Source organism: Melopsittacus undulatus, chromosome 4, assembly GCF_012275295.1.
Source record: "Melopsittacus undulatus isolate bMelUnd1 chromosome 4, bMelUnd1.mat.Z, whole genome shotgun sequence".
NCBI classification, from domain to species: domain Eukaryota; kingdom Metazoa; phylum Chordata; class Aves; order Psittaciformes; family Psittaculidae; genus Melopsittacus; species Melopsittacus undulatus.
In genome coordinates, this window is record NC_047530.1 from 47,724,034 (window position 1) to 47,742,330 (window position 18,297).

Below are 18,297 nucleotides of genomic sequence, written 5' to 3' on the forward strand. Positions count from 1 at the left end.
GACTCAAATTCCACAATGCTGCTTACCACTTCACTAACAAGTCAGCTCTGAAGGAGACTACACCTAAATCTCAGTTCCCACTCACTTGAGCATGTCTGTTCTTTCCTCAGAGGGGCCAATGAAAGTTGGGGCAGAAAGATCAGAGTAGACAGAATCTTTCTCAGGCTTTTAGCAAGCTGTCTCTTAGCTTCTTGAAGTAAAGCAAAATCCATATGCTGGGGAAGAAGCTCAAAGGCATCTAACTTTGGAACAGTTCTGCTGGTACTTTGCACAGCTTCTTAAAGAGACAGGATGTACAGTCCCTCCATATATTGCTTGTAATATAATGTAGCTCAATGGTGGGGTGCAGGATTTTACTTTTTTCTATGACAACAGATAAAGAATCTGGATTGGTGGCAGTGTGCTAGGTTGAAATCTTAGCTCCTCTTGAGCTCATGAGAAGAGCTGCCTTGCACATCTCTGTAGTGGGATATGCACTGAGGAAACCACAGTTTGACTTGAAGCACCGAGGAAATCTGAAAACATCGATTATTTGTGCAAAGGACACTGAAATTCATAGTAATCAGCACTTTGGAGAAGTAATCCATTTACACAAAGAATGTAAAAACTGAACATTTTTCCAAAGAGGAAAGGTTTCCTAAGGAAACAGGGCTTATGCTATTCTGTTCTTCGTGGCATTTGTCTCCCAGAACTTTCAAGCCTAAGGGCCAATTTCAAATCTGATAGAGGACCCGAGGGTTCCAGAATTATAGGCTGTCTAGAAATACTAATTTTACAAAAGGCAGCCATGCAGAGGAGAGAGAGAGACCCTGGTAAGTAGGCACTGAGACCAAAGCAGTACTATTATTTCAACCCCCTACTAAATACCAGGAAACCCAACTGGGACTTTGTTGGGCATCCTTGAATCCAACAAAATCCCAATGGCATCACCACAATCTGCTTCTCATAACGCTATTTCAAAGGGGATAAGAAAGGAAACTATAAATAAATAAAAACAAAAAGAAAGGCCACCTCATACACACATATATGCTTTGTGTGTATATGATATTACAATTGTGAACAAGGGTCTTGCTTTACATTACATATTTTGCATGAAAAATGTCTGATGGAACACAACCATATTTTTTTTATAGTTGCTTCTGAGCCTTTTGTGATGCCAAAATCGCCCTACACATCTTCACATCTTCCTTATAAATGAGATTTCCCTTGCTATAGTCTCAATTTTTAAAAATGACCAATATTTCATTTACCATTTGATGAGAATTTAGTGTTAAGGCTACAGGTAGAAACCCCACAGATTTGTTTCCAAACCAAATTTCTATTGTTAAGTCGAACCACTGACCAGAGGTGAAATGAGGTAAGGACACATCTGTTGAGGAGGTAAAGACTTCTTCCTATTCAAAAAGCAACAAGCAAACAAACACAGTGGCAGTCTGGTTCAGCAGCTAGAACAGTAAAATACCATACAAACTGCAATCAGACATTAAATATATTTCTTCTCGTTTATGTATTTCAACCTTTCACCTTCTATAGGAGTCTGGTGGGTGCCAGTACAGCTCAAGAAAGCCAATTCTGAAATGTGTTTTGGAAAATTTACGGTTAACAAAATCATTTGCCTACAAGAAAGGATACTTATATATTCTTTTATCCTCTGCTTTCTAATAAATTCTGGGTTGTAAATTGTGTGTTTTGTACAGTATTCAACATATTCAAAGAATAATCTACAACTAGAGATCATAGCACTGTGGCATTAAAAAAAATGTTTGCTTTGAAAACAGATGTCTTTTTTCATATTAGCCAGGACAGCAGCTTGCGACCTGTACTGTTCGAGACTGTTATTCAGGGAGATTGAAACTGGCATAAAAAAAGAACTTAAAAGTTTTCCTTCTCAGCCTGAGAATAAAGCAGGTATGTCCAAAAGCTTTTTATAACAGAAACTTTGCTCCTCACTAAGTAGCATGCCTATCTCATGAACTGGGAAAAGCTGTGACACAGCAGACTGGAAAAATGCTAATTGCTTGTAGTACATAAAATTCAAAGCCAAAAATCTGTATTCCCACTCCCTAAATCCCTAATCTCATAAGCAGCCAACTCTGTGTGGGGCAGTTTTAAATGCTTACAGAAGCATCATCGGGAACAATCCATCAACATTTTTACAGCTGCCTTATTGCCAGTCAGAAAGGCCATAACAGCAACTTTATTCATGAACAAAAGCAACTTAGAAACCATTACTGCAGATTTCTATGGCAGGAAAAATATTCCTGTTATGTTCCAAACAAAGCAACAAGTTTAGCTGAGTGCATGAAGGAGACTTTTCTGTACATGGCTGAAACTTCATGTACCCCAATTGCTCTCTTTTGTCTTCTTCAGCCAGAAGTTATTTTACTTTTTTAAACACACATTAAATCAAATATTCCCTTAGTTAAAATGCCTCAGAATTCAGGCCCTTTTTCAGTATCTAGGCAAGGCCTAGTTTTAACACCTCAACAAGAAGCACTGTCAAGTGCAGAACCTTTGTGTGTCATCTTCAGCAGTGCATTCCTGCTCACTCTTCCCTCTCCCCAGTTGTGCAAGGGATGCTACTGAACTGCAGACCTCCTGTGATACACTATGAGGAACATAAAGCCTGCAAGCTTCAGTCTTTTTAGTCAGGGTTTCACTCCAGCAGAATTCAGCTGCAGTATAGGACCCTTCAGGCTAATGCATTACTGTCCAGAGGTCTAAAAACATCCCCCAAGGGCTTACAGGAATGCAGAAGAGACAGGAAATGGGGCTGGCAGGATGTCCCAGGGAATGGGGGCAGAGGCAACCAGAATTAAGAAGGGTTAAAGAAAACTCCCAGCCCCTTCTGTCAAGACCCTGACTTCAAAGAGACATTTTCAGTATGACCCTCCCATGCCAATTAACAAAAGTAATGGGGAATAAATAAATAAATAAATAAATAAATTTCATAGCCAGGGAAATTACTCATGAATGTATATTTTAGATCTATGTAATGTTATGCATATAGCTGGGATTTAAAGTGCAATTTAGATAAAGTAAAAAAGCAAAATACAACCTCATCAGTAATTCTTAGAAGAAGCCAATTTAAGACAAAGTAAGACATTGATTTCCTTTTTATCCAAGCAGAGCAACAAATTTTTACTCTAAGTGCTTTTCATCTATTAAGAAATGCTGACTGCAGTAAGCTACTATTCATAAAGTCTTCTCTGTGCACAGGCAACTCACCATATATTCTTTAGAAGACTAATTTACTTTTTTCTGTTTAGTTTTTAAAGCTAGACATGGATATGTACGGCTTACTGAGATAAATGGCCTTTAAGTTAGATGACAAAAACCTAAGAACACAGAAGTTTCATTTCTTTACAAATGCAATCACAATCATTTAAAACTCCTGGTACCTACACAGCTAATTCTGTTGCGGGAAGGGTTACATTCATGTAGTAAGTCTGTCGCGCTAAAAACTGGGTTGTCCCTAACTGGGGCTATTTAGCACACAGACTTCAACATAATGAAGGCTGTAACTTTATAGGGAGATGGAGCAGTCTGCAGAGCGGTGCATTCCTATACCAGCATAATGTCAACAGAAAAGGCTGAGTGGTGATGTAATGTCTGAGGGCATGCCAGAGTCAAGAGACTTTTTGTTTGATTCACAGGGTACAAGTTATTTCTCCCCACCCCCACCTTTTTTCAAGGAGGCAATGGGAAGTTGATTTTACAGCTACAACAGTAGTTATAGAGCTTCACATTATCTGCACAGTGAAAAACAGGAATGAGTTGTTAACATTCATCATCATAACACAGGCAACAATTCTTCAGCAAGAAAAGCGTTTGGTCTATTTTAGTTTGGGGGGGGTGTGGTTGGTTTTTGCGGGTTTTTTTTTTGCTGCTGCCCATCACCATGGCCTCTGAGGCTCCTACACTTAAAAATGCATGTGGGTACCTGAGGTCCTTCAATACTTCCTGTATCCTCAGATCCAAGAAGATATTTTTCCATAAAAGTCTAGCAATTAAAAATCCTTAGTATGTAAATAACATTTCCCAAATTCTAACACTGACAAAAAGAATGGAAACTCCCCCAGTCCCCTGACACAACTAAAGATTTTCACACATTTTGATTTGTATGTAAACAAACATTTTTGCACACAAGGGTAAAGGCAGTGGGAGTCAGATGTGTAAATAAACTGCCTTTAAAATTCTGGGCCTGGATCCTTGTACCAGAAGGATGGGTAAAATACGCTCTCAAATAAACCTCTACAGCCAACAGGGAGGGAGTGGGCAGCTGAGAGTCACGCTTGATTCATCTAACCTATCTCACCCTTCCTTCCCTTCCACAGCTGTATAACTCAAGTGAACTCCTGGATAATGCACAATGCAAACAATTTTGAGTATGTTTATCCACCAGTACCAGAGCTCTCTTTAAGAGAAAAGAAAAATCAGTGTCATGTGAATGAGGTCATTAAACTCAAGCTATGTGCAAAAGAGAGGAGCAAATGGAGGTAACCATAAATGGGCGCAAATACACGAAAACCCAAACATTGCCTCTCAAGCTTTAATAGTTTTAAGAATCAGCAAAAGTCTGACTGTGGCATTCCTAGGAAAATTTCTTGCATGTACTATTCACTGATATCAGCTTCACACAGACTAGGGCAATAATGGTTCTAGAGGAAAATAATAGCAGGTGTTCATCCCTGCAATATTTCTGTCACTTAGCTTGTGCTACAACCCCTCACATCCAAAATACCTGCAACAACTCCAAACCACCTAAGCATTTCAGAATGTGTTCTTTTAAACTTAAAAAAGTTAAAATAATTTAATTTAACAGGTGAATCTTTCTGAGTTTTATTCCTTAAAGCATTAATGGTATTTCATTTTTCCTTAAGAGGTTTCAATCTACTTGCATCACAGACACTCCAATAAGATGACCTGCTATGCAGATTACTGCATACCTGCAAGTAGCAAGCTCCCCTCTAGAGTGAGGAGTTCTGGATACACATCCTGTTGAGTACCTATCACAATTCGTGGGTGCTAAAAAGACAATACTGAGAAAACGTTAGTATACGGAGCCTAACTGCCATCCACAGACAAACCAATCAAAGTGTTCTGCAACTAGTAGTCTGTGTTTTATTTGTGCAAAGAAATTGTATTAATTTAACACACATACTTTTGTCAAAGTAAGAATAACACATCTGATCATTATGGGAACTTACATATTTAATTCCTTAAAATATGAGGGTGAGAAAACTCATAGGCTGTGTGCTTGCAGCTTGTGATCTGTTAGTTTTTGCCATATGAAAATCCAGCAGCTCCATATGGAACATGGTGTTACTTACCTTCTATGTAAATTTTCACCACTATGTTACAGCAAACTTCCAAAGTCAAGTACTAAAACACTAACGGCTATTGTTTTTTAAACCCTGATGGTCTTGATTTACCAGAAAACTTCATGTGAGTAAACCATTTTCCTTGTACAAACTTTGTGGAAAGATTAGCAAAGGCTGTTGTTGTGAGGAGCTGAGTCTCACAGCAATGAAAAGCCATCTCTTGATCTCTCACCCACCCTCTGATCTCTTCCTTCTATTGCATTCAGACACTTGAGAGAACCCTCTGAGTATCATATAAGTCATTAAACCAGAAAAAGAAGTAAATACTTCTGCAAGGCTGGAAAGTTGAATCAGTGAAAGGTCTTGCATCACCTCTAATGAGTGAGAAATGCCTCCCCCTTTCAGCAGTTCACTTTTTTCCTCAATGCAACTACATTCTTCCTCAATGCAACTACATTCTGAGGCACTGATGAGTTAAGGATTTCTAAGCATTGATAAATTAAGGACATCCCTTTTTTGTTAGGGTTAAAACATAGAATAGAAACCAACTTCATCAGATGAACTACCAGTGATACCACACATAATAGGTTTTGAACACAAGAGAGTCACACTTTTAAATTACTATACTCCGTATGAAGTATTAAAACCTAACTATTTAAGACAGTTTAAAAGGGGAAAAAAAACAAACCACTGAGACATCATTTTAATATAGATTAAAAGAAAAATTGAAGACAGAAGAAAATCAGAGGTACAGCGAGGGAAAATTTCTGAAGAAGCCTTCCTACCACAAGTGCCACTCATAATCTGAACACAATTTCCTTATCTTTAGATCCCTCCAAATGAGCCTTAGCCCACACAAAGTTTTGATCCTATAAGGAAATACAAGCAAGGAATTCTATGAAACTTACCTTGCATGGATCTCAAATGAAAGATATTCTTTATTAAGGCAAAGGACAGCACTATTAAATGTAAAAGGGGGCTAGAACCAGATTAAATTGGAACCAGATTTATTTCTTTTTCTGGTGAATTCTGATTTGCAGGGGGAGTCTTGTATACATTATTTCACACTCACAAAACTCACCGAAAAGCAAAAGTATTCTAGTTGTGTAGAGGGGTACAACTCAAATAATATTTTGAGGGTTTTTTTACTTATCTTCTGTATCTTACGGCAGGTTCCAACTCTAACCTTCTTTTCTAGATACACCTGGAATTGATTCTCTGTAAAAGACAGTCCCTAATTACTATCCCCAGTGTTGACAATCTTAGCTGAATTTGAGTGTCACTGCACAGTTACAGATGCAGACAGCTGGGCCACATGTTGGCATTTTCTGTTATTTCATTATCTTTTTCCTTTCGAGTTAGATGACAGGTACAAGCAAGTATCTAAATGACAACTTCCATCATGTCTAATATTCTGTATTAAACTTCACCTTCCATATTAGCTTCTTACAGCATTTATAAGGGTTTATAAATGCTTGCCTTTTCTTCCGATCTCCAACTGCCTAGTAGCATTATGTGTTGATACTTATCCAAACAGAAAGTCCATCAAGCCAAAAGAGTATCAAGGGGATTTTAAAAAAATGCAGTCTTCTGAAGCACTACAGCGACCTAATAGAGAACAGCCATAATCTTCCTATTAAAAAACACCATACTCATAAGAAAATGGCCTAGAAAGCACAACAACAGACACTTTTATCTTGACCTTCAGCAACAGATAAGAAGCTAAACTATGTGTCAGAATGTAAAGGGGCCTACTCTGACTTCCAAAAGAAGCGTATCATCTTTAGGCTAAATAATGGACCACAAATCATCAGCAGCTTTCTTCTTAAACAAGACATGTGTTTGCCTATTCTTTATAGTAAATCATTCTATTTTTTAAAGATAGTTTTATTATTACATTTTCACATTCCTCCTGCCAAAAACTATGTAAAACTCTGAAACTCTTCTCAAGTTCAGTGACGTAAATATATTTCCTACTTGCAAACTGAAAGAAGCTCAACTCTGCCTCCTGCAGCAGCAGCAATGGAATTAATGACCAAATTCTAATGCAGAAACTTTACTGATAACAGCTAATAAATTTTCAGATCTTAACTATACTATCATGGCTTAAAAATATTTTGTTTTGTCCTTACACAGACTTAGTTGTTATTAAATACAGCTGTCCAAAGACAATATCCAGTTCTAGAATCATACTGAAGGCTGTTAAGTCCCTTTATGTGACCTATTTACTTCTGATAAGTAGCAGAGACAGAGTCCCACTTCAGTCAAGTAACAAACTATTCCTTCCTAACCACCTGCCATCACCACTTACAAAACACTGAACTATAAAGATCTGTAACCTGATCAAGTAATATCGTATTAAAAGAGAAATTTAACAATTTGAAATAAGAATCAATAACTCTATAAATCCACAATAGCTATGTTTTGTGGGATTGCCTCTACTGCACTAAGCAGTAATGAAACGCAAGGAAGATGCTTGCTTGTTGTATGTAGATAATATTGTCTACCCATCCTTCTAAAATCACATTAATCTGACCTAAAAAGTCTCTGCAAATATTTTTCTTGTGATCATCACCTTCCAAGAAAGTACTGGATCATGTCAAATAGAAGTAAAATTTATCTCGTGCTATGGTGTATGTTTTCCTTCTTTCAGAGCCTACATTGCCAAACAGTTCTGAGGTAAGCCTACACGTATCTTGCCTTCTGTTTCATCTCCCAAGCAACTTACAGGTGTTTTCAAACACTAATGGAAACTCTGGAGACTGAGAACAGCATTGTTTGATTATTACCTGATCACGATCACCTGCAAAACAGCAGCTCTTCATAGTACATGAGTTGAAGTACCCTTGGTTGTCAAACTGGAAGACAGGCAGCCGACAGTGAATGTCGTAGAGGACTGGGGGAAGGCGCCGACGCAGTGCCAGCAGCTGGGTTCCATTGCTGTTGAACCGGACACTCATGGCACTCTGAAGGGAGAGGTTTCCACCGTAGCGGAGCAGTGAACTGGGAAAAGACAGCAGAAACAAGTGAGGTGGCATTAAAGACAAAAGAATCTCTCCAACCTTACTGTGTCATTTCAAACAAGCCCAGTAAACTATAATCTTACTTTGTGTGCATTTAATTTCTGCTTCAAGGCATCAATTCCCAAACAAAGTTTATTCAAAACCTGAATTGCAAACTATCAAAACACTAAAGTAACACTATAAGGTCTTCAGAAGAGTAAATATAAAGACTGTGAGTAGTTCTGTTAGTAACAACTACATTTCCCACATAGGGGCAAAGTTTTGCAGAGTAACCTTAGCCTTAAAAAGACTGTTCCTGTACTTCTGGGATGTCTGCATTTGAGACTGACCCTACCAGCACCCATCTGGTGCCTGAATCCAGCCAGCCCAAACTTTTTTTCCCCTGCTCTGGCACCAGATGGCATTTTCTCTGATTGCAGATACTCTGACCATTGTATCACTTCTGCTTCTATTTGCATTTCTACAGGCATAAGAGGATGTCTGAGTTCTACAATCAGTTCCAGGTGCTGCAAATAAAAGGCCATCTTGCTAACAAGTTATTGCAAGAAATGCTAAACCAAGTCACCCAGCTAATCTCAAACTTGCTTCATCAAAAATATTGCCAAGTAAGTAAGACAATGTGACTATTTGACACCTAAAACCCTCATAGTTGAGTTTGCTTGAATAAGGCTGTATGATCAGAGCTAGAGTATTTGTATCAGCTCTTATTGACATATACAAGACAAAACCAACGGGTCACAAATTTCCAGGCTTTCTCTTTAAAACTATAAAAGAGTATGGAATTTGTTCCATCCAGGTACCTAAAGGTAATCAAAGCATATCTGAAATTCAACTTGCATTGTGTGGGCTGTTTTTTTTCAAAGACTTAATTCTGAAATAACTGTGTGTATGGAAAGGGAGACAATGAAGGAAGAAGACATTTTATCCCTTTTTTTGTTGGGAAAAATCAATAAAACCTCCTTGAGCAGTACCAGAGCTTGACCTTTTGTTAACAGGTTTTGAGCAAACCACATCAAATATTGTTAAGTGCTGTGATTTTTATGCACCTTCTGGATCAGGAAAGGCACAAAAATTTGCAGATCCTACAGGGACATACATTCATTCATGGACTTTAATGCATTATACTTTCTGATGTAGCCCTCTGTCCCAACATTTGTGAGAAATGAGTCACTCAGCATGGATGTAAAGCCACATTCCATGCAGGTTGAAGCATGAATCCACTGCATGCGATACTGTAAAGTTAAAAACTATTGTTCCTAAGCCAGAGTTAAACAAACCCAAAAATAAAATAGAAAACTCTGCATAACAAGCACACTAGAAATACACTGCTCTCACACACACACACTTTGTGACCTGATCAATCAAAGCCAAGGTGCTGCAAAGAAATCAGAAGTCACAGCTACAAAACCATCTAGTAAGAGCTTTGAGATGGGCACCACAACTTATGAATGCCTTATCATTATGAAGAGTCCTGGTCTCTCACCCGTGTGTGCATTTTTCCAGGCAAAGCTGCTGAGCGTCTTAATAGTGCTCACAGCTTTTAATAAAACCCTGAGAAAATTTAATACTAGAATCTGTAGCCTTAGAGACAAGGATTTAGGATCCCCTCATCAGCCCTAGTTTCTGTTAATCAAGATCCAGGAAGGACTCAAGACATCTCAAAACAGTCAGGCACCAAAAAACAAACAAACAAACAAAAAAAACCCCAAAAAATTAAAAAGTCCAAACCCAAACAAAAATCAAACCACCTCCCCCCAGCCCACCCCAAACCAAAGCCACATAAAAAATAAACAAAAAAATCCAACCCAAACCCCCAAACCAACCAAAATCCCCCCCCCCAAAAAAACAGGCAGAAAAGAAAGGTAATTTTTTAATATAAAAATATAAAAGTTTTCCATCATGAATAAGAATACCTTAACATATATGCATCAACTAGAATTAATGTTAAGGTGCAGTCACTGCTGCAGCAAGATTAAAGCCCTTTTCCTTAGTATCAGTTCACCTCCTCAATGTAAACCACAACCTAGAATTCTTTTCTTCCTACAAGTGAGTGAGCCTACCAGATGCCCCATCTTTTCCACTCCTCAGGCAAAGTTTCTATGGTTACTATTACTATGCCCTGCCTGAAATATTCTGAGGTTATATTTTGCAATAATAATGGTGTAGTATCAAACTAGTTTCCATGCTGCTTACAGATGTTTTCATTCAACTCCTGTACCAGTCAAAGCTATCAAAGAAAACACCTCTTGGAGTTGAATGCTATATCGTGTTTCAGTAACTTTAATGCAAAGCTTTAAAAGAATATTTTATTTCAGAAATTAAATGAAGGCTCAAACTTCAGAAATTATGATCATACACACACATGAAAAGCCTAGAATTAAGGAGCTGCATAGTTATGACCCCTCAAAAGACCAACAGCTTTGCTTACCTCATACCCTCACTTCACACGACTCAGCCCCACATGTAATGGAAATATATAGTTTATGCTACAGTTCCTTGAATATTTGGCACAAAGGAAAAAGAAATAAACCAAATTAACCAAACAAATGGAAAAACCCAAACAAAAATCCTGAGACAAACAAATCTCAAACTAATAAAAAAAGGCAGTGGGCTAAGTTTGGGTATTAGAAAAGGAAATACTAAAATAGCCATTCCTCATTCATCAGACTCTGTAGCTACAAGTACAGCAAAATGCTGCACTAAATCAGAAGAGAGTGGTTTTCCCCACCATGCTGTGTCCTGCTTGCTTCTTCGGTGCCTCTTTGAAAGGGTTTATTAAATTAACTGCACAGTGTTTAACAAGCTATGGAAAGAGGCAGCAGGTACTCAGGTGGGGGTGAGGAGAGACAAACTGACACCAGTTTATTTCCTGACCTAGAGGAGGGAGTGCAGAGGAGGGAGTGCAGCTCATGGCTCCATCTTGGTGGAAAAGCTGGGAACTTAGTTCACAGCGGACATAAGCAGTCAGCTGTCTCCAAGAAAGAAGCTGGGGGAAGTGATGTTATTCTTTGTACAGTAGTATACCAGTACTACTACTCATTAGAACTAAAGAGAATGTCTGAATCAATAAGCTCTAAAGATCTGCAAACAAATCAGAACCAGTTTTGCTCTTTTTCCTTTTTTGGGGGTGGGGAGGGAAGAGGAAGGGGAGGGCTGTGTTTAAGCATGTTCAATGTTCAAATGACTACCTCCACTTTCTTGGTTGCATCATGGTGCTGCTCTATACCTTTCTTTAGTCAGTGCTACCTTTGGATTTTTTTCCACACAGGATTACGTGGGACAGTGTAGACATGCTTGGATACATTGCTCATGTTGCTTCTAACGGCTCCTTATTGCATGCTATAGCAAAGGAATTTCAGAGGCAACACCTTCTTGCAGTTACTAAAAAGTTTACTGATACATCTGACTAAGAGCAATACTCTCCTCTCAAAGACATAGGACATGACAGCTAGTGAGAAATCTGAAGACCATCTTAAAAGAACAACTATGAACAAGATGGATGCCCCTCCTGCCAAAATCCAGACCCAGATTACTCTGGGATTTAGTCTGCTTCCAAATTTGGCTCATCCAGCCAGCTGTGGAATGCTGGTATTGCCTACTAGCTCTGGAGGCAATACAGAGAGATACGTGCACTTCTGAGTTTTTAAAAAGGTCATCTTGGATGATTAAGAGAAATATTAAGTCCAGAGAAGGAACAGTAAAATCCAACCAAACATGCTGGAGCTGAAGGGAGGCTGAGGAGGGAGGGAAAGGGCAGTTATGTGCATTATGGTCATTTCTGTAGTTGAATATGCTGCAAGCAGGCAGCACTCAAGTGTTAACTAAATACCAGCTCAGGCAAACAATGGAAGGCTTTGAATCCAAGAGTAGCCCCACTAATGTAAATAAACACATTTCTACTGGCAGCTAGTGGGGTGAGAGAAGAAGTAAGTCTTGTTGCACTCAGAATGTGCACGAAAAGTCTATACCTGAAACAAGCGTTTCTCTCTCCTCCTTTCTTCCCTTTTCTGAACAAAAAAGCTTTTTCATCCTTTTTTGAAAAGTTGACTGCCTGACTGGTAAACACAAATGTAACCCAGGCTATTCAAAAGTTAACTTGGCAACAGACAGTGGCCATTAAAACCACGAGATCAGTGTCTTGGTAGAAATAAAATAAAAGCAGCATGAATGACAGCATAAAACAGAACCACTAAATAAAACCATTGAATAGCTTCTCTTGATAAGCTACAAATCTGACAACGAAAAGCAGCACAGAAACTGTCCCTGGGATATGAGTGCCATTTAAGAGGGAGAAGGAAGGAAGGAAGGGAGAAAGTGTTAGCATCAAATAGCAGTGTGTGAAACTAACTTAAAGAAAGAATGAACTTGAAAGGAAAAAATTAATTTAATGTTTGTAACTAATACACATCATTGCATACAACTGTTTTTGTCAGCATTTCTGTAACCACAAAATTGAGGAACTTCAAACTATGCAAAAAGAACTGGAATGAAACTTGGCAAACAGAATCTTGGCCTAGAAAACTGCAGAAAGGTTTGGGTTTTATTTGGAATAAAGGTAATCTCTGTGTGTAAAAAAAACCCACAATTCTTACTTAGTCTGGAGCAGACACTTAGAAAGAGCCAAATAACCAACTAACAAACTAACCAAGCAAGCACAGGATCAAATCAACATGGAAGGTTTTGGTTTTGAGGGTTTTTTAAAAGTAGGTTACAACTCTCACAGAAATCTCAAGATACCTGCTTTTCAAAGAAACTAAATCCTGTCAAAGTGTATGAAGTTTCTCTATATATATTCAGAAGTGTTAACAAATGCGAAGGAAGTCCATCAGTGTTCTTAAGATTGAAAAGGTACAGAAACCATGCTCAGGATTTTCTTATTTCTCAGTAGCATGCTCATTTTCAATTATATCATCAGTATTTCTGATCATTTCACTACCTATTCAAGAACTACATCCCCCAGAATCCTTAACAGGAAGTAGGGGATATTTGCCTGGACTTCAAAGAATAACAAAATAAAATAAAGGCTGTGCATTGTTAGCCTAACTGAACACCTTAACTTTCCTTCAAAGAGGACATACAAGTAGAATCAACTGCATGCACCAAAACTGGGAAAGTAGGGAATATGGGGTGAAGTTCTGCATGATCTAGATGTCATTCCTTCTGCTCTTTCCTGCTAGGGTCAGGACTATGTAACTTAGTATAAAAAGGAATCCCCCATCATTAATACATTTTCATGCATGGCAAGCTCTAAGGTGAACAGAAGCTTCACTTTCCCCTCCAAACCAGGAGGGCAATAATTTATTATTTTTTTTTTATAAGAAAGATTCTTATCTGATAACTTCAGAATCTGGTGCCTTAAGAACGTCAGACTTCACCAGATTTATGTACCCAGAGAAGTCAGACCACGTAACAGCAAAGGCTTGCGTGGTTTGGCCCTTATGGTCTAATTAAATCACTGAATGCTAATGTTGCTTCACCACTGATCTCAGGCAGCTCTCCAGAAAGCATTGTATTTTCCTTTATTTTGCCTTCATTCATGGGGAAAAAAAGTACAGAATTTCAGCATTTTGAAGAACATGACAAGAGCAAAGACATAAAGTAAACTAAATTCTCCCCCTCATCTCTATTACTTCTATCCTTCTATGACTTAAGGCTTTTCCACCATTATACCAATTAGACAGTAGCAAATGACAACAAACACACCACCTTATTTGTTTGAACGTTTCAAATCCTCCTCCAGATCTGTCTTAACATTTGTTTTGGTCTTATTACAGACCTGTTCCCAAACATTCTCACTGTTCTAGGCTTGCCCTCACTATAGATCTGTGAGTCAGCAGGCACAAGTGTCCTGTTCTCACTCTCTGATTGAATCATCCAGGTGTTACTGTAACCTGAGTAATAAATGAGATCTTGTAGACAGTAATTTTGCAGGAAAAGAAAAAAAAATAGCCAGGTTGAAAAAAATAAAAGTAGAGAATATGAAGTAAAAAGCAACTGTCCAACAACCACAAATAACCTAGCAAAATCACCTGATCATTTTCCTCCTTTTCTAATCTGAATTCTATAGCTGGAGCCCATTATTCAGCCTGTTCAGAAATAGTACCTTGTAGGATGGAGTACAGACTGTGATAGAACACTGCACAGATGAATCCAGCAAAACACAAAGGAGTAGCTTCCATCCATCAGATAAGCAGAGAAGATGCAAATACAGCCAAACATGGCATGAGAAGATGACCTTTACGTCAACTGAAGGAACAGAAATTGTTTCCAAAACGAAGCACAAAGACCAAAGATACCAGAGAACCTTACCTCAATAAAATAATCTGAGTGTGAAAGTTGGTAATTCCTCCTGAAAGGTATATCTATATTCACACCTTAGTGTCTCTGCAAAAGCAGCTACATATCAATACTGCAATCCTATGAAGCATTTTCTCCTACACACACTTCTGTGTTGAGATTCTTCTACTGCATTAGGAAAGCTGAGTAACGGCAGACACAGGTTTGTTCTTTCATTCAATAATATATATGCACTCACCACCCTTCCCTCCCCCAGCAAAGCTGCACAGAATTTTAATTTAACAAAGCTATAAAGGCTGAAATTAAAGAGCAGCAACAAGAAAGTAGGCCTTTCTTTTGACAGGGAAAGTGGCAAGATCCAAGATGCTCCTGCAGAAGCACAGTCCAGTCTTGAATCTATAAAGTTTTTGCCTCTAACAGGTACAAGATGAATAAAAATTATTACATAAAGCTAACTGAATGGAACTGTACACACAACTTTGGTCTCATCAAGTTGGTTCCATCAGTTTCCCATGGACTGATGTTTCAAAGTCTAATTCCTTTGTCTTACAAAACGCTTGAAGTAACACTTCACATGTTCTCTCATAAACACACTAAAAGGATGCCTCCCTTGTATTCAGTCACCAATAATTTATTTTACTTTTTAAAAGAAAAAAATGGCTTCTCTTAATTATCATTTTAATTCCCCTCTCATTGAAATGAAGCATAAAAGTGATTTGTATAAGGCTTGTATGATCACATGCCTATTTCCTCAGAAAAGCAGGCTACCAAAAAACCTTAAATCAGAGCTTCTTTTGAATGACAGATTAATATTTGATACTTATAAAATCTGCACTGCAAGGCCAATACTTTACATTTCATATTCTTGCTTTAGAAAGACTGCTGTGTTCAAGAAGTTCAAAACTAACAAAAAGATTAAGCATCATACGGCTTTTGAAGTAGGAAGTAACCCCATTCCTTGATACAGGAAAAAAATGAGGGCAAGAGAGGTCAATCAATAGATCTACCCAACACTGTGAAACAAAACCAGGCCTTCATTCATGCGGAAAAAAAGTACAGAATTTCAGCATTTTGAAGAACATCACAAGAGCAAAGGCATAAAAACTGAACTCTTCCCCTCATCTCTATTATTTTTATCCTTCTATGATTTAAGGCTTTTCTGCCATTACAGCAATTAGACAGTAGCAAATGAAGCTACTTATGTTCTTGAAAACTGCAAACCTGAACAGCACTGCTGCTTCTGGGAGCAAGCTAGATCCCACAGAGCAAAGAGACAGTACCTAGCTTAAAGTGCCTGTCCAGAACCAAACCAGGCTAGTTTGGGCATGATGGTAAGTGTGAAAAAGTTTAATCTTCTAATCAGAAAGTCCCCATGCATATGATGGAGGGCTATCTGCAATGGATAATGTGATTTTTTTTCTAGTGGTCTGAGAAAATTAGTAAATCAAGACAGGAAAAGCTGAACAGAAGAGTCGCTATAGCCCTATTTGAGGACAAAAAAGAATGAGAAGCTAAACTGCTAACAATACCCATTTTCATTATACAACTTGAACCTCAATAATCCAGATTTCATTTGTGTGTCTGATCAACAAATCTGTGGATGCTGCAGTAAAGACAAAAAAAAAATCTTCCATTCTGTCATTGAAAAAAAAAAACCCCAATTTCAAAGATCTTTAGTTTGCACATCACCAGATTAACCTGAATACACTCTACCTACAGGAAGGATACCGGCATAAGCATAAAAAAGGCTAAATTAAACCCTCTATCCCAAGAGAGGCTGAAAAGGTTAGGCATAAAGCAGGACTGCAAACGAGATAAGGAATGTGTAAATCTAAAACAGAAGAGAAGTGAGAATGCCCATCCTACAATACCATCTTAGTTAATTCTGTAATAAGACATAAAGGTGGGAAAAAGAGACTACAGCACCTGTTTCACACACTTAATACCAAGTAGTATTCAGCAGACTTGCACACTTAGTATTCACACCAGCAACAGAAAAGAGCACTTGCTTCAAAGTAAAAAGTATCTAGCAATTAATTCACTGATTTACATCTTTTGCAACTTTGGTACAACATTTCTGTCTTTCCAAGGGAAAAAGGAAAAAAAAAAAGCAAAAAGCATCAACTGGTTCAAAGTGGCAACCACAAAAAAGGAGGCCATATGCAGCAAAGTGCTCTTCCCAGCAGAAGTAACACTTAAGCCATCAGCATAACTGAAGGCTTAATGACTGTCACCATCTCTCTTTGCCCAAAGTAAAAAAGGTTTTTTTGTGAATGCATCCTTTTTTCTTCAGTGGCCCCCTACTAGAGACACAGAGGGGACTAGGCTCAGATGTTTCTAACACTGAAAAAGTAATTTGATTTTGGCTCAATCTGTGTCAAACAGTTTAGAGATTTATTTATGGTTACAATGAGGAAAACAAAAAAAATACTGTCACTCATCCAGATGCCATTAGCATTCAAAAGTTCCTTCAACACAACCCAAAGATTTCCAAAAAAGAGTAAGTCAAGCAACAATAAGCTCCCTTTTTATGACATTAAAGGGAACTTCAAAAAAATAATGGGAAACAAACGGTGGTGGTGGGGAGGGAATATCTAAGTTTGGGTTCTGTGTTATTTGTGGCAAATAAGCCAAGTTGGACTAGGTCAGGAAAGGTTCAAATTCTAGGTTGAGACACAGATCAGTTGAGCTGCCTCAATAGCATGGAAGCAAAACTGATGAGGATGGTACGTGTGTGGGATGAGTTGTATTTCCTGAATCGCAAGAGAAGACAAATAGTTATATAGACTATTTCAGGTGGTGTGGCTGACCCATACTGGTGAGTGCCTAAACAGCACTTAAAAATTTGTTATATTTTAACCTAACTAAATGAGTTGCTTTAATGAGCACAAAGTTAGTAAAAATTCACAACAAACAGTTCAACTGGGAAGGGAAGGGAAAGAAAACAAACTGATAAGCTTGACAATGAAAAAGTGGTTGCCAAGATACACATTTTTCCTGAGCTCATTAATACAGTGCTCTGCTCAGAGCAGGGCAGCATACTTTTATTGCACTGAAATAATTTGAACAGTTGGTTGCTAATTCAGTGATGTAGAGGACTCTTCCATTTGCAAGGGCTTTGGCAACCTCAAAGCACAAGCATTAGAAGTGGTTAGAATCACAAGGTTATTTCTTTTACATGCAGTGTCAAAATGCAAAACAGTCGAAGAAAAACCTTAAATCTCCACAAACTATTCCTTCCATCCCACTCCTGTCACCATCACATAACATCTTACTAAAAACCCGTAAATAAAAAGACAATTACAACCAAAGATGCTACTTGAAGAAAATTTCCAGTGCACCTGTTCTACCCTCTAAGGAGCTCTGAACCTCACTAAACTCACTGTCAAGAAGCAAACTGCGTAGTTATCCCCCCCAGTTCATATCCCCTGCTAACAATCATCAATACTGGATCCCACAGTTGTGCTTCCAGAAGCTCAGTATTTCACAGTATTTCAGCCAACTACTTTTTAGAGGAAGCTCAGGAAGGTAAGCTAGAAAGAATAAAACTCAGCATGTGCATGAGCATTTCTCAGAAAATAAATGTTGTCTCTGTTCTTCTGGTATGATCTTTAAGGATTAAATACCTTGAAGATTCAAGCTGGGAAACTAAA

General features: G+C 38.2%; 1 protein-coding gene across 1 annotated transcript in view; it reads right to left on the bottom strand.

The window, feature by feature from the left end:
- The window catches only part of DCAF5 (DDB1 and CUL4 associated factor 5), a 73,713-nt gene that overhangs the window by 25,397 nt on the left and 30,019 nt on the right, over positions 1 to 18,297 (bottom strand). Inside the window, exon 6 of the mRNA XM_005149246.3 lies at positions 8,114 to 8,327. Coding sequence (XP_005149303.2) covers positions 8,114 to 8,327 — 214 coding nt within the window. The remainder of the gene's footprint in view (positions 1 to 8,113; positions 8,328 to 18,297) is intronic.